Source organism: Dasypus novemcinctus, chromosome 21, assembly GCF_030445035.2.
Source record: "Dasypus novemcinctus isolate mDasNov1 chromosome 21, mDasNov1.1.hap2, whole genome shotgun sequence".
NCBI classification, from domain to species: domain Eukaryota; kingdom Metazoa; phylum Chordata; class Mammalia; order Cingulata; family Dasypodidae; genus Dasypus; species Dasypus novemcinctus.
In genome coordinates, this window is record NC_080693.1 from 31287364 (window position 1) to 31309371 (window position 22008).

At 42.5% G+C, this 22008-nt stretch overlaps 1 protein-coding gene across 3 annotated transcripts in view; it reads left to right on the forward strand.

Moving 5' to 3' along the window:
* Nucleotides 1–424: 424 nt before the first annotated feature.
* Nucleotides 425–22008, forward strand: part of METTL16 (methyltransferase 16, RNA N6-adenosine) — a 102332-nt gene continuing 80748 nt past the window's right edge. Inside the window, exons 1-2 of one of the 3 annotated variants that reach the window (XM_058283062.2) lie at nucleotides 425–1343; nucleotides 12498–12626. In XM_058283062.2, the coding sequence (XP_058139045.1) occupies nucleotides 12499–12626 (128 nt within the window). In that variant the 5' untranslated portion in view covers nucleotides 425–1343; nucleotide 12498. Of the gene's footprint in view, nucleotides 1344–12497; nucleotides 12627–14503; nucleotides 14649–22008 lie in introns of those variants that run through there. The other 2 variants (XM_071210430.1, XM_071210429.1) reach the window with 2 other exon arrangements.

Sequence of the window (22008 nt, forward strand, 5' to 3'; positions counted from 1 at the left end):
TCACAAAAGTCCTATGAAATTATTATACTGTTTTACAGTATTAGACAAACGAAGCTTGAAGAGTTTAATTGCCAGTAATCACAGGGTTAGTACTAGTGGGGGGTATATTAGTCAGCCAAAGGGGTGCTGATACAAAATACCAGAAATTAGTTGGTTTTTAAAAAAATTTTATTTTACATGGAGGAGAGGACCTGAGAATACTGGGACAGGCCCATCTGTTTCAGCTGAACCCAGAACTCAGCTGATCCACAGTCAATGAAGCCGTATAAATGACCACTGACAAGGCCAGCAGAAGAACAGTGGGGGTAATCCAAACCCAAGTTGCAGAACAGTGAGAAAAAAAAAAGGTTGCTTTAAGGCATACATTTTGGGGTGGGTTGTTACACAATAGATAATGAAAACACTTCAGCTTTCCTTGAAGACTGGCACACTCAGTTCTGCATTAAAGCTGAAGTCTCCATCCCGTACTCCCTGCTATTCCTCAAACTTACGGCAAAAATTTGCCAGAATATTTCACGTTAATAACTAACTTTTTTTTTTTTAATAATGAAAAGAGATACTAGGTAGGGGTTAAAGGATCAGAATTTAGCTCTAGCTTTGTTACTAGCTGTATAACTTTCGAAAGTCATTTGTCTCAATCGTAAAATGGGGCGACTAGTGCTCACCCTGTCTACCAGAGGATAAAGGGAGTATAACCGAGTTGAAAATAAAAATGAAGTGCATCAACGGAGCTTCAGCTCGAAAGGGACACGATAAACGTGGATTTGATGTCGTCTGGCTGTAAGATCTTGAGCAAACGAGTCAGTATCTTTAATCTGCTCTTTTTAAACGAGACTACTCTTCTCTACCTCATAGGATCCGTGATGATTAAATGAGACTTGTTGCTCAATAAGAGCTAACAGCCCACCATCTAACTCCTAAGACTCCCTTCCTCGTCCTCAAATTCCCCGTCCAACCCCGAGAGTTTGATTTCGTAAGCCTGAACTGGGGCCCAGAAAACTACATTTCTAAACACAAGCTCCTTAGCGGATTTTGACCCAAGTCCCACTCAAGCCATACTTGCAATAAGGCCGCAAAGGCCTCCGCTTGCCACTACGGCCCCTCCCCGGGCACCAGGAGCAGCAAAGTCCACGTCTCGCGACAGTTTCCTCTTTCTTCAGACGCGGCCAGGGTCGCACGAGAATGACTTGTCCAATCACAAAGCTAAATGGCGGCACAAGATGGCGGCGCGCTGGGAGCGTAACGTCTGCGATTTTAGGAGCTTGGCGCAGCGAGTCGTTTGAGTCTGCGTTTGTATAGGTCCTCTTCAAACAGGTGGTCTGGCAGGGACTTCTGTCTCGGAGGTGGGTCACTTACCAACTCTAACGTGGGTTGCAAGTTCACTTAGCCCATTGGGTCGCACGTGTTCCTAATTCTCGGGTTCTGGGGGTCTAGGGAGGAAGACCTGATGGGTGAACGTGTGTGAGCTCGGGATGGATGGGTGAGAGGAGTTGGCGAATAAAGTAGACTGGAATCGAAGTGGGAAAAACCGCTGGGGCTAAAGAGATGAGATTAGGGGAATCCGAAACTAAGACGGGAAGACAACTGAGTGAGGAAGATGAAGGCATGGAAAGAGTGGAAGAGATGGAGAACTGGCATTTCTTTCTCCACTACATGAGTAGTGGAGAAAGTCCTATTTATGAAGGGAGACGAGTTGAGGCGGGAGGATTTGTGTAGAAGGAATTAGAAGTTTTGAAAGGAGAATTTAGACTATTTTACAGGCTTATGTGTTAAGAAACATGGCAGTTGAAGAGGGCTAAGGGTGAGGAAGAACCAAGGAAACAAGAGTGGATATGAGAAAGACCAAAGAAAAAGTAGAAGCATCAGCCTCAGGGGTTCACCGTTCTGGCTTTCTGGACCGACTCAGGTAATCCGGAAGAAAACACTCCAGGCCACAGACCTGTTTTAAGATTCAAACTGGGGACTGCCTACCCCGAATTAGGGTGTTATGTTTCAGTGGCATGAACAATGAAAATAGTTCCATCATGCTTTCATTCAATGAGTATTTACTGAGTGCCATCTTTCTCAGCCCCTATTTTAGGTTCTGGGATATGGCAGTGAACAATAGAGGCAAAAATCTTTTCCCTTATGAGCCTTATTAACAGAAAAGAATAAAAAAAGTAAAGTGTGTGGAATATCATATGGATAAGTTTTATATAGAAGATTAAAGTAGGGGAGGGAGACGAGGAGCGCATATTTAGACAAGATACCCAGGAAAGGCTTCACTGAGAAGGTGACTTTTGACCAAAGACCTGAAGAAGAGAGAGCCTTACCTGTAAGTAATTCTGGGGGAAGAGCATTCCATTCAGAGGAAACAGCAAGTGCAAAAGCACTGAGGCCAGACTTTATGGAAAACCAGCCGTGGGAGGCTAGTGTGATTAGAGGAGAATCAGCCAGGAAGATAAAGTAGGAGATTAGATTAGAGAGAAGAGAGGAATGGCAATGCTGATACTAGGTAAGAATTGATGCTACAGTTAAACTGAAGAATTGGATATATTTAGGTAAGTACCCATTACCTGTATTTTAGGATCTTGGTTAGCAAAGGAATGACTTTACTCATTCTGTTTCTGTCCTTCTGACTAGAGAGATTGAATAATGTAGGAAATGAACTGAATTTGCCATATCTGTATTTTGTTTCACATATATTCTGAGTGTCAGGTTGTGTGCGTCCTGGTGTCAGTTATTTAGTTTTTTTTTTTTTTTTTTTTAAATCCCCGGCCAGCGACGGCACTCCGCAGCGCTTGCAGGCAGGCGGCAGGTGAGCCTGCCTTCACAAGGAGGCCCCCAAATGCAAACCCAGGGCCTCCCATATGGTAGGTGGGAGCCGGACTGATTGAGCCACAGCTGCTTCCCTCACTTGTTTAGTTTTTGAGTCTTCCTTAATGCGTTGCAAAGCCCTAATATGCCAATGTCTTTAAAATTACTGTTATAGAGTACCTTTTTTTTTGGTTGTTTGCCAAAATCACAAATGAAATGAAAGCATATTCCTTTTCAACTTTTTCTTGGGCTATGAGACGTATTCTAGTTTTATGCTCTTCCCTTTCCTGATGGCCTGTAAAGGGTATGTTAATGTTAGGAAATTAAAACTGGTATATAGTGAGTGTCAGTGATAATAGAAACATTTTGGTTTTAGTGTGAGGGACAAAATGTGATAATTTAGTGTGCTGGAAAATTTCCAAATCCCCCAGATACACAATTGGTTCATTCATTCACTCAGCAAATATTTATTGTATGCCAGTTGCTGGGGATACAGTGAAGAATAAGATGGACTTGGTTACAGCCTGGGGTGTATGTGTGTATGTGCTAAAGAGAGAGAGGGGAAAGAGAGGGTGAGAGAGAAATGTAAACTAATCTCATACATGATGGCAAACTAAAGAACTGTGAGGGAAAAGCCCAGGGTGCTTTGAAAGCCTATGGAGTAGTTTGCCTGGTTGGATATGTGGTGTTAGAGAAAGCCTACCTGAGAAAATGATGTTTAGGGTGGGATTTGAAGTACCAGTGGGCCTTGAGAGGTGAAAGGGTATGGTTGAAGATGGAGAAGAATCTTTTAGTAAGTACAGATAGCAGATAGTGAGATGGAGCATGATGCGGCAGAGAAAATTTCTTTAGCCTAGTATATCTGGAATCCAGTGTGGGAAGGGGAAAGTGGTGACGAGGGGTAGGCATTGCCTAGACCATGAATTAACCTTGTTAATGATTTTGGACTTCAGCCTAATGGTATTGGGAAGCCACTGAAGGAATTTAACAAGGGAATGTTCAGATTTCTATTGAGAGAGAGTGAGACAGAGACAGAGAGAAAGACTTGTCAGCTGGGCAAAAAATGGATTCCGGAAGAGCAAGAGTGCTTACAGAGAGACCGTTAGAGGCTATTATAGTAAGCCAAGACAGAGGTGATAATGGTTTGGACTGGAGTGGTGGGATTGTGAATGGTCAAAAGTGGGTAGGATGAAGAAATAGTTAGAATTCATAAAATATTCAGGACACGGTGTGTGTTTGAAATGGGGAGGCAGAGAGGAGAAGATGCTAAAGATTTCTGGCTTGCGTTCTTACAAAGATGGTGGTGCCCATCAGTGGGATAGGGGAAATTAGAAGTGGACCAGTTTGAGGTGGGTAGAAATGATTTTACTTTTGAGCTGTTTAAGATGAGAAGTGTGGTAGGCAGTGGGATATGTGATCTTTTGCTCAGAGGAAATATCTGGAGTAAAGACAAAATCTTTCTTGAAATCGATTGTTATATTTTTAGTATAGAAAGCTGTCCAAAAAAAATCCTCTGAAATAGAGTGTTGACAGACTTATTACTACTATGTACAATAACATCTCTAACAGAGACTGTGAAGGAAAGGTGCTTTTTTTTTTTAAGATTTATTTTTATTTATTTCTCTTCCCTTCCCCACCCCCTTACCCATTGTCTGCTCTCTTGCGTCCATTTGCTGTGTGTTCTATGTCCGCTTGCATTCTCAGTGGCACGGGAATCTGTGTCTCTGTTGTGTCATCTTGCTGTGTCAGCTCTCTGTGCGTGAGGCGCCACTCCTTGAGGGGCGCCCTCCTTGCATGTGGGATTCCCTTATGCAGGGGGTGTCCCTGCATGGCATGGCACTCCTTGCATGTGGCAGCACTGTGCCAGGTCACCACACGGGGCCAGGATTTTACTGCATTTTGTCCTCTTAAAGGGGGAATAGTTTTCAGTTTTTCTTCCCTTGGTTTAAAACAAGATGATTCATCATATGATATATTCATTTTTTTCTTTTTCATTTAATTTTTTTTGGTTTTTTCCTCTTTCTGTTGTTATGTTTTTAATTTTTAAAAAATTTATTGAAGTATATCATTCATACATGAACATTCATAAACAATAAGTATATAGTAAAAGTTGTGGACTTAAAAAACAAGCATGTGTTAACATCATACAGGGCCCCTATAAATCACCCCACCACCAACACCTTGCGTTGTTGTGAAACATTTCTTACAGATTATGGAAGAGCTTTGTCAAAATATTACTACTAACTATAGTCCATATCTTATATTTGGTGAATTTTTTCCCCAACACACACTTTTATTATTTTTTTATTTATCTAAAGTGTACAATCAGTGGCATTTGGTATAATCACAGAGTTGTGCATTCCTCACTTCAATCAATAATAGATCATTATTACTCCAGAAAAAATAAAATAAAAAAAAAAACCCTTAATAGTCACCTCTCAATCTCTATCCTTCCCATGCCATACTTAACTACTAATCTAGTTCCATCTCTTTAATTTATTTGTATTTACATTTTGCATAGATGGAGTCAAACAAGAAGTAGCACCTTTTGTCTAGTTTCTTTGACCACCACATATCATCCTGGTGTTAACTTTTTGTAACATTAACATTTGTTTCTTTTCAGAAAAAGCAAATATTATTTTTGAGTATGATGTTGGTTGTGGGATATTCATATATGCCCTTTATCCTGTTTAGGAACTTTCCTTCTGTTCCTGTCTTTCAAAGTGTTTTTATCAAGAAGGAATGCTGGATTTTGTCCTGCCTGTTCTGTATCAATAGAGATGATCATGTGGGTTTTTCCCTTTGATTTATTAATGTGGTATATTATTTTTTATTTTCTTTTGTTGAAACACCCTTGCATACCAGGATAAAACCCATTTGATCATGGTGTATAATTCTTTCAATATGCTGTTGGATTTGATTTGCGAGTATTTTGTTGGGAATTTTTGCAGCCATGTTCATTGTAGAGATTGGGTCTGTAATTATCTTTTTTCATGATATCTTTATCTGTCTTTGGTATTAGGTGATGCTGGCTTCATAAAATGTGTGGGGTAATTTTACCTCCTTTTTAGTTTTTTGGAAGAGTTTAAACAGGATTGTATTAAATTAATTCTCGAAATGTTTGGTAGAATTCACATCTGAAGTCATCTGCTCCTGGACTTTTCCTTGTTTGAAGATTTTTGATGTTTGATTCAATCTTATGTGATTGATTTATTGAGTTCCTATATTTCTGGTAGAGTCAATGTAGCTTGTTTGTGCATTTCTTAGGAATTTGTCCATTTCATCTAGTTGTCTAATTTGTTGGCATAGTTTCTTATAATATCCTCTTATGATCCTTTTTATTTCTCTGGGTTCAGTCTTATTGCCCCCTCCCTTTCATTCCTGATTTTATTTATTTGCATCTTCTCTTTTTTTCGTCTTCAATCTAACTGTCAATTTTATTGATCTTCTCACAGAACCAGTTTTTGGTTCTGTTTATTTTCTCTATTTTTATCATTTATTTATTTATTCTGAATTTCATTTATTTCTGTTCTAATCTTTATCTCTTTCCTACTGTTTACTTTGGAATTGGTTTACTTACCTTTTTCTAGTGCCTTCAGGTGTTCAGTTAGGTCTTTGATTTTCGCTCTTCATTTTTAATACAGTTCAGGGCTATGTTTTCCTTTCTGCGCTGCCTTCACTATATCCCATAAGTTTTGATAAGTTGTGTTCTCATTTGCATTCGTCTTGATATATCTAGTAATTTCTCTTGCAATTTCTTCTTTGGTCTACTGATTGTGAATTTCTCCCTTTCCCATCTATTGTTGATTTCCAGCTTTATTCCCTTATGTTTGGAAAAGGTGTTTTGTGTAATTTCAGTCTTCTTAAATTTATTGATAGTTGTTTTGTGATGCAACATGTGGTCTATCCTGGAGAAAGATCCATGAGCACTTGAGAAAAATGTATAATAGGCTGTGTTCTGTATGTCTGTTAGGTCCAGCTTGTTTATCATATTATTCAAGTTCTCTGTTTCCTTATTGATCCTTTGTCTAGTTTTTCTGTCTGGGATATGAGTGGCATGTTGAAGTTTCCAAAACTATTATTGTAGAGATGTCTCTTTCTCCTTCCAGTTTTACCAAAGTTTGCCTCGTGTGTTTTGGGGCACCCTGGTTAGGTGCATAGACATTTATTTATTTATTTATTTATTAAAGATTTATTTATTTTATTTATTTAATCCCCCCCCCCGGTTGTCTGTTCTCTGTGTCTATTTGCTGCATCTTGTTTCTTTATCCGCTTCTGTTGGCGTCAGCGGCACGGGAAGTGTGTGCGGGGCCATTCCGGGCAGGCTGTACTTTCACGCTGGGTGGCTCTCCTTACGGGGCGCACTCCTTGCGCGTGGGGGCTCCCCTACGCGGGGGACACCCCTGCGTGGCAGGGCACTCCTTGTGCGCATCAGCACTGCGCATGGGCCAGCTCCACACGGGTCGGGGAGGCCCGGGGTTTGAACCGCGGACCTCCCATGTGGTAGACGGACGCCCTAACCACTGGGCCAAGTCTATTTCCCTGCATAGACATTTATGACTGTTATTTCTTCATGTAGATTGTCCCTTTTATTATTATATAATGGCCTTCTGCATCACATCACTATTTTGCACTTAAAATCTTATCTAACATCGTTATGGCTGCCCCTGTCTTCTTTGGGTTACTGTTTTTATGAAATACCTTTTTCCAGCCTTTCACATTCAGTCTGTTTGCATTCTTGGATTTAAGATGAGTCTCCTGCAGAAAGCATATGCATAGGTCATGTTTTCTTATCCATTTTGTCAGCCTATGTATTTTTTTAATTTAAGATTTATTTTTTATTTCTCTCCCTTCCCCACCCCCCAAGTTGTCTGCTCTCTGTGTCCATTTGCTTTGTGTTCTTCTGTGTCTGCTTGTATTCTTGTCAGTGGCACCTGTGTCTCATTTTGTTGCGTCATCTTGCTGTGTCAGTTCTCCGTGTGCATTGTGCCTTTTCTGGGCAGCCCGCGCTGCTTTTTGCTCTGGGCAGCTCGCTTTATGGGGCTCATTCCTTGCATGTGGGGCTCTCCGACACGGGGGACACCGCCGTGTGGCACGGCACTCTTTGTATACATCAGCACTGTGCGTGGCCAGCTCATCACATGGGTCAGGAGGCTCTGGGTTTGAACCTTGGACCTCCCATGTGGTAGGTGGACGCCCTATCTGTTGAACCAAATCCACTTCCCAGCCTATGTATTTTGATTAGAGAGTTTAACCCATTAACATTCAATAATATTACTCTATAGGCAATCTCACTTTAACCATTTTATCCTTTGTCTTTCCTATGTCATTTTTATTTATTTTTAAAAGATTTAATTTATTTTTCCCCACCCCCTCATTGTTTGCACTTGCTGTGTCTGTTCATTTTCCTTGTTTCTTTAGGAGGGACCAGGAACCAAACCCGAGACCTCTAATATGGGAGGGAGGCATTTAATCATTTGAGTCATCTTAGTTCCCTGCTTTGTTGTGTCTCTCATTGTGTATTTGTTCTTGTGTCTCATAGTGTGTCATCTTGTTGAATCAGTTTGCCATGTCTGCCTGTCAATGTCAGCTCACTGTCTTGCTCTTCCTTTTTAGGAGGCACCAGGAACATCTGCTGCTTGCTTTGTTGTGCCTCTCATCATGTTATTTTTCTTCTTGTGTCTCTTGTTGCATCAGCTTGCCATGCCTGCCTGTAGTGTCAGCTCGCTGTCTTCTTTAGGAGGCACCAGGAATTAAACCAGGGACCTCTCATGGTAGGTGGGAGCCCAGTTGCTTGAGCCACATCTGCTTCCCTGTCATATCTTATTTTTGTGTCTTTTTATCCTTTTGGTTACCCTTTCTGATAGTTTTCATCTCTGCACTGCACTCTCCTCTAAGCTTCTCTATCTCTTTCTTGTCTTGTATTTTCTGGCTGAAGAACTCCTTTTAGTGTTTCCTGCAGAACTGGATACTTGTTTATGTACTCTCTGAGTTTCTCTTTACCTGTGAATATTTAAAACTCTCCAGCATATTTGAAGGACAGTTTTTCCAGGTAATGAATTGTTGGTTGGCAGTTTTTCTCATTTAGTACCTTCATTATATCATACCACTGCCTTTTTGTCTCCATGGTTTCTGAGGAAAAATCCACGCTAAGACTGACTTGATGTCCCTTGTATGTGATATTTTGTTTCTCCCTTGCTACTTTCAGAATTTTCTGTTTATCTTTGGCATTTGACATTCTGAATATTATGTGTCTTGGAGTAGATCTATTTGGATTTATTCTAATTGGAGTACACTGTGCTTCCCGGACACATATATTTATGTCTTTCATGAGAGTTAGGGGATTTTTAGCCATTATTTCCTCAGATATTCTTTCTCCCCTTTTACCTTCTCTTCTCCTTCTGGAACTCCCATAACACATATTCGTTGGTTCCCTTCATGCTATCTTTCAACTTCCTGAGTCCCTGGTCAATTTTTTCCATTCTCTTCTCTCTCTCTTCTTCTCTTTTCAATTTCAGCTTGTCTGCCTTCTATGTGACTTGATACTTTCTTCCATGATTTGAAATCTGTTGTTGTATATCTCTCGTATTTTTTTAAAAGATTTATTTATTTATCTCCCCCCCCCCCCCCGCCTTTCCCCAAAGTTTGTGCTCGCTGTCTGCTCTCTATGTCTGCTCACCTTTCTCTTTAGGAGGAACTGAACCTGGAACCTCCCATGTAGGAGAGAGGTGCACAGTCGTTTGAGTCACCTCCCCTCCCTGCTTTGTTGTCTCTCTCATTGTGTTTCCTCTTTGTATTGTATTGTTGGTTCATCTTGTTGCATCAGCTCACCATGCCAGCCAGTCATGCTGGCTCGCTGTCTTGCTCATCTTCTCCAGGAGGCACCGGGAACCGAACCTGGGACCTCCCGTGTGAAAGGCGGGAGCCCAGTCACTTGAGCCACATCTTCTTCCCTCTATTGTATTTTTAAGCTCACTTATTGTGTCTTTCATTTCCATAAGCTCTGTTATTTTTCTATTCAAGGTTTCAAATTTTTCTTTGTGCTCACCCAGTGTCGTCTTTTTTTTCCTCTATTTTTTTTGTTACATTCAAAAAATACAAGAGGTCCCCATATACCCATACCAGTGTTTTCTTAATGTCTGTTATTTCTTTAGCCATGTTGTCCTTCAACTCCATGATTTGATTCAGGAGATTTAAATGAACATCATTGGTTCTTTCACGTCCTGTGCCCCACCCAGAGCTTTGATTTTTTTCCTTTACCTGAGTTGTATCTTCCTGTTTCTTAGTGTGGCTTATAAATTTTTGCTGATGTCCAGGTATCTAATTATGATGTTGCATTTATTTTGATGTTCACTTTCTTTCTTGCCTAGGGAGTTACTGTTAAATAGCTGTTCTTTGATTCTTTTTTTTTTTTTTTTTTCAAGATTTCTTTCTTTCTTTCTTTCTCTCCCCTTCCCCCGCCCCGGTTTGCTGTTCTCTGTGTCTATTTGCTGCGTCTTCTTTGTCCACTTCTGTTGTTGTCAGCGGCATGGGAATCTGTGTTTCTTTTTGTTGCGTCATCTTGTGGTGTCAGCTCTCCGTGTGGGCGGCACCATTCTTAGGCAGGCTGCACTTTCTTTCATGCTGGGCTGCTTTCCTTATGGGATGCACTCCTTGCGCATGGGGCTCCCCTATGCGGGGGACACCGCTGCGTGACAGGGCACTCCTTGTGCACATCAGCACTGCGCGTGTACGAGCTCCACACAGGTCAAGGAGGCCTGGGGTTTGAACCGTGCCCCTCCCATGTGATAGACGGGCGCCCTAACTACTGGGCCAAGTCTGCTTCCCTGTTCTTTGATTCTTGGTTCAACTTGTTCTAGATTTTTAGGATTGCCCCTGTTTAACTGCTCACACCAGGGCTAAGGACCCAGTGGACCTTGGAGAGGGAAGCAGTAAAAGCACCGGATTGCTTCTTGTGTTTATTACTTTTTCTTTTCTTTGCATGAACTTTCCTCTTCTGCCAGCAGATGGTGCTCTTCGGCCGCCGTCTCAGCTCAGACCCCAGAAGCTAGGGGGCAGTGCATTCACTGTAACAAGGCTCAGGTGGGCCCTACAGAAGCAGTGTCCTCAGGGCCCGCCAAGCAACTTTCTCAGAGGCTACTCTCCTCCCTTGGCTGGCTGCAATATCTCTCCCTTCCTCTATGTCCTCAGCAGCCAGCCCAGGGCAGTAGGGAAGGTATTTGAGAAGACACATTATCTTTAGTTCCCTACTGGCTCTCAGGGCAAACAGTGTCATGGCCCTACCTGATCAGGAAGTGTGGAACCCCTCCAAAGCAGTGGATTAAGTTTGCTGGCCAAAATCTGAATTTGCCATAGGCTGTTTTTTCTGTCTCCCCTTTGTTGGGGAAAATGACACCTGCAGTCCCCGTCTATAGGTGTTGGCCAGGGACCAGAAGACCCAGTGCTGTTTGCTCTGAAAGTGGGGGCATGGGCACCAACAGGTACTGCTGCAGCCTTACTCACAGGATTTTTCCAGCCAGCTGAGACTCCATTCCTTCTGGGTGGTTTCTAGCCTTTCCCTGGTGTCCTAAGCCCTAGAACAGTTTTCCAAACAGTTTCTGCCTGTCCTGGGAGAGAAGTGAGTCCTCTGCCTCACTAATCCTCTATCTTTCCATATGTCTCCTGTTGTATACATATTTTTTTAATATTTATTTTTCTTCCCTTCCTCTTCCACCGCCCTGCTGTTTTTGCTGTCTCTGTCCATTTGCTGTGTGATCTTCTGTATCTGTTTCTCTTTTTGTCTTTTCTTCTCATCTTTCTCCTAGGATTCAATGGGACTCTATCCTAGGGACCTCTGATGTGGAGAGAGGTTCCCTGTTACCTGCGCCACCTTAGTCCTGGTCTCTGCTGTGCTTCACCTTGACTTTCTCCTTTGTCTCTCTTTTGTTATATCATCATCTTGCTGCATGACTCACTTGTGTGGGCTTTGTCTTGCCGTGTGGGCACTGGCTTGCTGTGCGGACACTCGGCTCGCTGCGCAAACACTGGCTCACTGTTTGGACCCTCAGCTTGCTGAGCAGGCACTGGCTTGCCACACAGGCATGCTTTCTCTTTTTCTTTTTTACTAGAAGGCCCCAGGTATTGAACCCAGGTCCTCCCATATGGTAGGCAGAAACCCTATTGCTTGAGGCACATCTGCTTCCCTATTTATTATTTATTTATTCTCCCCTCCCCCCATTGTTTGTGCTCACTGTCTGCTCTTTGTATCCATTCACTGTGTGCTGTCTGTCTGCTCGTCTTCTCTTCAGGAGGCACTGGGAACCAAACCTAGGACCTTCCATGTGAGAGAGAGGCACTCAATTGCTTGAGTCACCGCCATTCCCTGCTTTGTTGTCTCTCTCATTGTATTTCTTCTTTATGTCTCCTTGTTGCGTCCTCTTTTTGTGTCATCTTGCCCTGCAGTCCTTAATACCAGCTCACTATTTTGCTTATCCTATCCAGGAGGCACCAGAACTGAACCTGGGCGCCCACCCCCTGTGTTTAATGGGAGCTCAATTGCTTGCGCCACATTGTTTCCCTGTATACATTTTGAAAATGGAAATTCTGCTTTCTCACTTGATTTGCAGAGATGTGTTGGCTGTATTGATTGACTTGGCATCTATAACTTTTCCCGATTATTTTTAACTAAATATGCTGATTTTTTCCTTTCTTTTCTTTTTAAGGATGGCTCTGAGTAAATCAATGCATGCAAGAAATAGATACAAGGACAAACCTCCTGACTTTGCATATCTTGCATCCAAATATCCAGATTTTAAGCAGCATATTCAGATAAACCTGAATGGAAGAGTGAGGTAGGTAACAGATAAAGAGCACTTCATACCATGTCATTCTAGCATACTCTGAATGGACACACAGTGTAGTGGGAAGTGTGCTAGATTGATTGTAGCCCTGAATTCTGGTCCTGGACATTTCATTAAACTTCCTATTTGACAAATTACTACCCTCTCTGGATCTCAGCATTTTAATCTACAAAATGAGGCGACTGGACTCAATGCTTTTATATTTCTTTCTCGCTTTATAACAAACCTCTTGTTATAAACTGATGTCCACAGTAAGTGCAGAGATTTTAGATCTGAAACTTGGTGACCAATGAGGGTCTAAAGTTGTTATTTTAATATGTGTTTATTTTGATGAGAGGTAAGAAAGTTTTAACCCAGGATATTAAAACTATGATTTCATAGATATTGTTACTTAATAAGCTGCTAAATTTAAGTTTAAAATGTTGATTTTTAAAAATGAAGAAAATAGTAGTGTAGGTGCTTCCGGAAATGGCAAAAATTATGATAATGGTATAGGAACGATAGGTATGTTATGCCTATGAGAAGGAACCATTCCTAAACTCTGTGGGGGTTACGTAGGGGATTGGAAATTGCAAACCTGCCTAGGGCTACGTGTGGTGATTTAGCTGTGGAGAAGAGGAGCAGGGTTTGGGGAGAAGAGGAAAGGTAAGGAATAGGATCTTGGGGCTTTAGACATTTTGCTGACCTCTGTTTCCTTCCTCCTGATAGTCTCCTTATGGCCTTTTCTAAAAATAGAGGCCCTAGGTAGGGCTTAGGCAAGAAGATAGATGGTGTACCATTTACTAAAGTAGGGATCAAGGGAGAATGAGAGAATTTGGGGGCAGAGGGTATTTTCATTTGGGGCATATCAAATCTGAGAAGTCTGGGGGCAATCCCAGTGGAGGTATTTAGTAAACAGTTGAAAATGTGAGTCTGAAGAGAGAGTCATAGAGCAGCAGTGGTGGGCATGGTGTTAGTGAAGATTCCAGGTCTTTTGAGCTGAATATGGAAAAATGAAATTGAAGGGTGAAAGAATTCTTAGGATAGAGAGCAGAAATTGTGAACTGCATATTAAGATTTGAGAACTGTATGCCGGCGGGGCTAAAGTAGATGAACAATAGCAGGTTGGAGAATAACAGAAAATGAGACTGAAAGGAAAACCAAGAACTGGTCACAAACAGTCTTTGATAGCTTGCAAATTAGAATGGACTTGACAACCAACAGTGAGAAGCTACTGATTTTTCTTGTGGAAAAGAACACTGATTAAAGCAAAGAATTCTTAAAAAAATTATGATGGACTTGATTCCTCAGACATTCAGGAAGCAGAGGAGGAATTTAAGATGGCTAGTGACTTGAGCAGTTTGACCAAAGAAAATTTTCACAACATAATTAAGTGGATTGAAGGTGTCTTGCAAGTAATAGACATTCAGTAATATTTGTTGAATGTATCTCAATAATTCCTTTACAAAATTTACTAAGTGGCACACCTGAAATGATAGAAAAGTGAAAAATAAAGAGATGGGCAAAACTATACTGGGCAAATGAGAGTTCCCTAGTCATACTACTACTATCAGGTCAAGTAGAGTATAAAGCTAAAAAGAGCATCAGATTGGAAAAAGAGAACTACTTTATGTGGATAAAAGAGACAATTCTCAATAAAGATGGAAAAAAAAAGATTTTTAGCATAATGAAATACATACCATAGAAATATTTTTTGACATAATTTGGAGACTTTTTTTTTTTTGAGGGACTGGTACCAGAAATTGAACCTGGGACTGTGTATGTGGGAGGCCAGTGCTCAACTGCTTGAGTCACTTCTGCTCACTGCTCGTTTGTTTTTACTCATTGTCTGCTCGTTGTGTGTTTGGTATTTGTTTGTTTTTCTTTAGGAAGCACTGGGAACTGAAACTTGGACCTCCCATGTGGGAGGCAGACACTCAACTGCTTGAGCCACACCCGTTCCTCCTGGAGATATTTTTCCTTGTATTTTAGAATGCTGTGGGAGTGCTTAGTGAACTGCCTTCTTCACACAAGGCAAGTTCTGGGACAGCAAGTCCCTCATATGCTCCTTTTTTCTTAAGGTTGAGAACAGTATGGGCATATGTATAGTTGGTTTAGAAGGAACCTATGATAGATATAGGAGAAAGGAGAGGTACTTTTCTTTAGTGTAAATAACCTGTCTACTTCCATCACTCTCCTTCCTCTTTGCTTATGTGGAAGTTACTGAAGAATGTCAGCCTTGATAGAATGTTCTTATTATATTATTATAGCATATTATAATATAATATATATTATAAATGTGGATTGTTTCACCTTTTGGCTATTGTGAATAAAACTGTTGGGTGGATATGGCTCCAGTGGTTGAGTGCCTGCCTTCTATGTGGGAGGTCTCGGGTTCAGTTCCTGTGCCTCCTAAAGAAAAAAACAGGGAAACAGATGTGGCTCAGGCAGTTGGGCTACTGTTTACTAGATGGGAGGTCCATGGTTCAAAGCCCAGGGCCTCCTGGTGAGGGCAAGCTGGTCTGTGTGGCGGGCTGGCCCATGCAGAGTGCCAGCTCACATGGGAATGCCACCCTGCATGGGATTGCCACCCCGTGCGGAAGTGTTGCCCCATGCAGGAGTGCTGGCCGATGTGGAGAGCTGGTGCAGGAAGATGATACAACAAGAGATACAGAGGAGAGAAAATAAGACATAGCACAACAGGGAGCTCAGGTGGCGCAAGAAAGTGATCATCTCTCTCCCACTCTGGAAGGTCCCAGAATCAGTTCCTGGAGCTGCCTAATGAGAATACAAGCAGGCACAGAAGAATACACAGTGAATTAACACAGAGAACGGGCAATGGCAGTGGGGGGAGAATAAAAATAAATCTTTAAAAAAAACAAAACAAAACAGACAATGAGCAAATGATCAAAAACAACAAGCAAAAAACCCCCAAAACAGTAGCAACGAAAACTTAATGAACATTCGTCTAAAAGTTTTTGTTTGAACACCTGTTTTCAATTCTTTTAGATATATACCTAAGACTTGAATTGCTGGATCATACAGTAATTCTATGACCACCCTAATGGATATGAAGTTGTATCTCACTGTGCGTATTTCTAATGACTAATAATGTGGACAGTCTTTTCATGTGCTTATTGGCCATTTGTATATCCTCTTTGGAGAATATCTATTCAAGTCCTTCCTCTACCCCTTTTTTTTTTTGAGGTACTAGGGTTGGGGATTAAACCTAGGAGGACTGCGTATTTGGGAAGCCGGCAGGCTACACCAGCTTCCTTTGAGTTGGTTTTTGTTTGTTTGTTTTGTTTTTGTTTTTAAGAGTTACTGGGAATCGAACCTAGGACTTTGTACATGGGATGCAGGCATTCAACCATTTGAGCCACATCTGCTCCCCTGCCTATTTCTAAATTAGGTTACTTGTCTTTTTGTTGTTGAATTCTAAGTGTTCTTTATATATTCTGGATATTAGACCCTAATCAGATAATATGATTTGCAGACATTTTCTCCCATTTTGTGGGTAATCTTTATACTTTCTTGATGGTATTCTTTAAAGTACAAAAGTTTAAATTTTTTTTTTTAAAGATTTTTATTTTATTTATTTAATTCCCCCCCCCTCCCCTGGTTGTCCCTTCTCTGTGTCTATTTGCTGCGTCTTGTTTCTTTGTCCGCTTCTGTTGTCGTCAGCGGCACGGGAAGTGTGGGTGGCGCCATTCCTGGGCAGGCTGCACTTTCTTTTCACGCTGGGCGGCTCTCCTTATGGGTGCACTCCTTGCGCGTAGGGCTACCCTACGCGGGGGATACCCCTGCGTGGCAGGGCACTCCGTGTGCACATCAGCACTGCGCATGGGCCAACTTCACACGGGTCAAGGAGGCCCGGGGTTTGAACCGCCGACCTCCCATGTGGTAGACGGACGCCCTAACCACTGGGCCAAGTCCGTTTCCCAAAAGTTTTTAAATTTTGATGAAGTTCAGTGTATTAGTCAGCCAAAGGGGTGCTGATGCAAAATACCAGAAATTGGTTGTTTTTTTAAACGATGTTTATTTGGGGTAGTAGCTTACAGATACCAGCCATGAGCATAAGTTACTTCACCAAAGTCATTTTCATGTGTTGGAGCAAGATGGCTGCTGATATCTGTGAGGGTTCAGGCTTCCTGGGTTCCTCTCTTCCCAGAGCTTGCTTTTTCCTGGGCTCAGCAGTCCTCTCTTCCTGGGGCTTGCTTCGGTTTCTTCTGTGAGTCTACTTCCCAGGGCTCTAGCTTAAGGCTTCAGCATCAAACTCCAATATCAAAATTCCAACATCAAAAACCCCCAACTTGGGAAGCAGACTTGGCCCAGTGATGTGGGCATCTGTCTACCACATGGGAGGTCCGTGGTTCAAACCTCAGACCTCCTTGACCCGTGTAGAGCTGGCCCACGTACAGTGCTGATATGCGCACAAGGAGTGCCGTGCCATGCAGAGGCATCCCCCGTGTAGGGGAGCCCCACGCGCAAGGAGTGTGCCCTGTAAGGAGAGCTGCCCAGCGCTAAAGAAATTTCAGCCTGCCCAGGAATGGGGCTGCACACACGGAGAACGTAACAAAAAGAGACACAGGTTTCTGTGCTGCTGACAATAAGAGACGTGGACAAAAGAACACGCAGCAAATGGACACAGAGAACAGACAACCAGGGCGGGGTGGGGGGGTGGGGAAGGGGAGAGAAATAAATAAAATAAAATTTAAAAATCCAGTATCTATTTAAAAACCCCAACTCTGTCCTTTGCCATGCCTTTTATCTGTGAATCCCCACCTACCAAGGGGTGGGAACTCAACACCCTAATGACATGGCCCAGTCAAAGCCCTAATCATAATTTAATCACGCCCAGCTGCAGACCAGATTACAAACATAATCCGATATCTATTTTTGGAATTCATAGCCATCCAACTGCTACACTCAGTTTATCTGTTTTTTCTTTTTTACTTGTACTTAATGCTGTCATATTTAAAAAACCATTGCCAAACCCAGGGTCATGAGGATTTGCTATTATTTTTTCTTCTGATTTTTGTAGTTTTAGCTCTTAAATTTAGGTCTTTGACCCATTTTGAGTTAATCTTTTTATATGTCATTTGGTAAGAGTCCAACTTCATTCTTTAGTGCTTGGATATCCAGTTTTCCCAAGCCCTGTTTTTTTTTAAGATTTATTTATTTTATTTATCTCCCCCCCCCCCTGCCCCCCTGCCATTGTCTGTTTTCTGTGTCCATTCGCTGTGTGTTCTTCTGTGTCTGCTTGCGTTCTTGTCAGTGGTGCCAGTGTGTCTCTTTTTGTTGCGTCATCTTGCTGCATCCCCTCTCCGCGTGTGCGGTGCCACTCCTGGGCGAACTGTGCTTTTCTCGCACGGGGCAGCTTTCCTTGTGGGGGCATGCTCCTTGCGTGTGGGGCTCCCCTACATGTGGGACACCCCTGCATGGCATGGCACTCCTTGCACACATCAGCACTGTGCGTGGGCCTGCTTACCACATGGGCCAGGAGGCCCTGGGTTTGAACCCTGGACTTCCCATGTAGTACGTGGATGCTCTATCCCATGTAGTACGTGGATGCTCTATCAGTTGAGCCAAATCTGCTTCCCCCCAGGTCCATTTGTTGAAGACTGTTTTGGCAATTTGGGGTCACATATATTTCCTTGTGAATTTGAGGATGATCTGTTCCATTTCTGCAAAACTGGCTGTTGGGATTTTGATATGGATTGCTTAATATTTGTAGATTGCGGGGTATTTGCTATCTCATAACAATATTAAGTTGTTTAACGCGTGATCACAGGCTATCTTTCCATTTACTTAGGTCTTTAATTTCTTTCAGTAATATTTTTTAGTTTTCAGTGTATAAGCCTTGTATATCTGTTTGTTTTTTTAAAGATTTATTTATTTATCTCCCCCCCCCACCCCGGTTGTCTGTTCTCTGTGTCTATTTGTCCGTTTCTTTTGTTGTCAGCGGCATGGGAATCTGTGTTTCTTTTTGTTGCATCATCTTGTTGTGTCATCTCTCCGTGTGTGGGGCACCATTCCTGGGCAGCTCTCCTTACAGGGCGCACTCCTTGCACATGGGGCTCCCCTACGCGGGGACACCCCTGCGTGGCACGGCACTCCTTGCATGCATCAGCATTGCGCATGGGCCAGCTCCACATGGGTCAAGGAGGCCCAGGGTTTGAACCGCGGACTTCCCATGTGGTAAATGGACGCCCTAACCACTGGGCCAAGTCCGCCGCCAGCAGTCTTGTATATCCTTGATTAAATTTAATTCAAAGTATTTTATGGTTTTTAAAACTAGTTTATTTTTATTGTATAACATATATATATATAAAACGAAGTTTTCCATCTTAACCATTTTTAAGTATACTGTTGAGTGTATTAAGTACGTTTACAATATTGTGCTACCATCAGCATCAACCATTACCAAACTTTTTCATCACTCAAAACGTAAACACTCTACCCATTAAAGCAGTTCTGCATTTTCTCCAACTTCAACCCCTGGCAATCACTAATCTTTTTTCTGTCTCTATGAATTTATTTACCCACAGATATTTCATGTAAGTGGAATCATACAATACTTATCCTTTTGTTCCTGGTTTATTTTGGTTAGCATAATTTTTTTTTTTTTAATATATGAACAAAATGAGATACTTTCCTTTATTAGAGGTTTATAGGTTTACAGAACAATCATACTTAAAATACAGAATTGCCATATACTGTCCTTTAACACTTTGTATTGGTGTGGAACATTGCAATGGATGAAAGCATATTTTTATAAAAGTGTTATTAACTAAAGTCCATAGTTGGGAAACGGACTTTGGCCCGGTGTTTAGGGCGTCCGTCTACCACATGGGAGGTCCGCAGTTCAAGCCCCGGGCCTCCTTGACCCGTGTGGAGCTGGCCCATGCGCAGTGCTGATGCGCACAGGGAGTGCTGTGCCACGCTGGGGTGTCCCCCGTGTAGGGGAGCCCCACGCGCAAGGAGTGCACCCATAAGGAGAGCCGCCCAGCGTGAAGGAGGGAGCCCCCCTGCCGAGGAATGGCGCCGCCCACACTTCCCGTGCCGCTGACGACAACAGAAGCGGACAGAGAAACAAGACGCAGCAAAAAAAAAAGACACAGAAAACAGACAACCGGGGGAGGGGAGGGAAATTAAATAAATAAAAATAAATCTTAAAAAAAAAAAATCCATAATTTACCATATCTAAGCCATGTAGTGAAATTCCATGGGTTTTGTTTTTTTTTCTAATTTCCATACAATTCAGTTAGCATAATATTTTCAAGGTTCAACTATGTTAGCATGTATCAGCATTTCATTCCTTTTTATGGCTGAATAATATTCCCTTGTACGGATATACCATATTTTGTTTATCCATCTGTTGGTGGACACTTAGATTGTTTCCACTATTTGGCTGTTGTGACTAATGCTGCTATGAACATTGATGTAAAATTATCTGAGTCCCTTCTTTCAGTTCTTTTGGATATATCTAGGATTCTGACTGCCGAGTCATATGGTAATTCAATGTTTAGCTTTTTGAGGAACTGCTATACTGTTTTCCACAGTGACTGCATCATTTTACATTTCTACTAACAGTATACGAGTGTTCCGATTTCTCCACATCCTTTCCAGCACTTGTTATTTTCTGTTTTGTTTTTTTCTAATAATAGCTATCATAGTGGGTGTGAGATAAGTATCTCATTGTGGTTTTGATTTGCATTTCCCTAATGGCTATTGATGTTTGTTTTTTTTAATTGATTTTGTAAAAATATTACATTAAAAAAAAATTATATGAGGTCCCATTCAACCCCACCACCCCCACCCCACCACTCCCCCCCCAGCAACACTCACTCCCTTCATCGTGACACATCCATTGCATTTGGTAAGTACATCTCTGGGCATCTCTGCACCTCATGGTCAATGGTCCACATCATGGCCCATACTCTCCCACATTCCATCCAGTGGGCCCTGGGAGGATTTACAGTGTCCGGTGATTGCCCCTGAAGCACCATCCAGGACAACTCCAAGTCCCAAAGGCACCTCCACATCTCATCTCTTCCTGCCATTCCCCATATCCATTGGCCACCGTGTCTACTTTTCCCATTCCAATGCCACCTTTTCTCTGTGGGCCTTGGACTGGTTGTGTCTGTTGCACCTCTATGTCAGGAGGAGGCTCAGATTCCACATGGATACTGGATGCAATCCTCCTGCTTTCAGTTGTAGGCACTCTAGGCTCCATGGTGTGGTGGTTGTTCTTCTTCAACTCCATCTTGGCTGAGTGAGGTGAGTCCAATAAATCAGATTGTAGGAGCTGGAGTCTGTTGACGCTCAGGGCCTGGCTATCCTATTGTCAGTCCAGAGATTCAAATTCCCTAAATATATCTTAAACCCCAACACCAACTACAATTCCAGTAAAGTAGAATGAAAGTCTTATGAAAAGAGATCCCATCTGAGTCCAGTTCCATCACGCAGAAACACCAGCTCCAAAGAAGGGCCATCTGACATGGCAGTGAACCCCGTCTGCCATGACCATAGAACCCGTGGGTCTCTTCAGCCCTCAAAGGAACCAACACCTGGGGATTGCGTCCACTCAATCTGTCTCCCAGACTCTGCTTAGCTGTGCACAGGGGCAATCCTTCTGACAGCCTCCAGACTTTTTTAGAGACTCGTAGCCATATAAACTCATTTCTGCTTTCCATTTCCCCCTTACATTAGGTCAAACAGCATTTTAAAGTCATGTTATTATATGTAGACAGGGATATTCTGCTGATCCGCATTGAACCTTTAATTCAAGGTCATTTTCTAGTTCCATCTTCAGCTGGTATTTGGTAGTGATCCCTCGGTGCCAGGGAGGCTCATCCCCGGGTGTCATGTCCCACGCTGGGGGGAATGCACTGCATCTACATGCTGAGTTTGGCTTCGAGACTGGCCACATTTGAGTAATATGAAGGCTGTCAGGAGGAAATTCCCAGGCACAGTGCTGCTCTAGGCCTTGTTCTTATTTCAGGCATATAGGCTCACAAGCATAGTCATTAGTATCATGTTCTCCCTGTTGGACTCTCATTCCTTCCTGGTCCTTACCGTTGCACCTGGGGGATTGCCGCTGTTCCCCTAGGGACCACGACAGAGCACCTCCGGCCAGGAACTCAGTACCCCCCCAGCTGTAGTTTTTAATTGTTGCCACTATGAGTATATCCAAACATTACCATGCACCCTGGACATATGCCCTGTACAGCTCCCTGTCAGCCATATATCACCTGTCGATAGTATTCTATACCAGTATTCCTCCGCTGCCATTGTTGAACCACTCTGTGATCCAAAACTTCTCCCAGCTCATCATAAATTCCACCCCTGCAGACGTCGGCTCACATCCTTCCTCCACCCCCCGATTTCC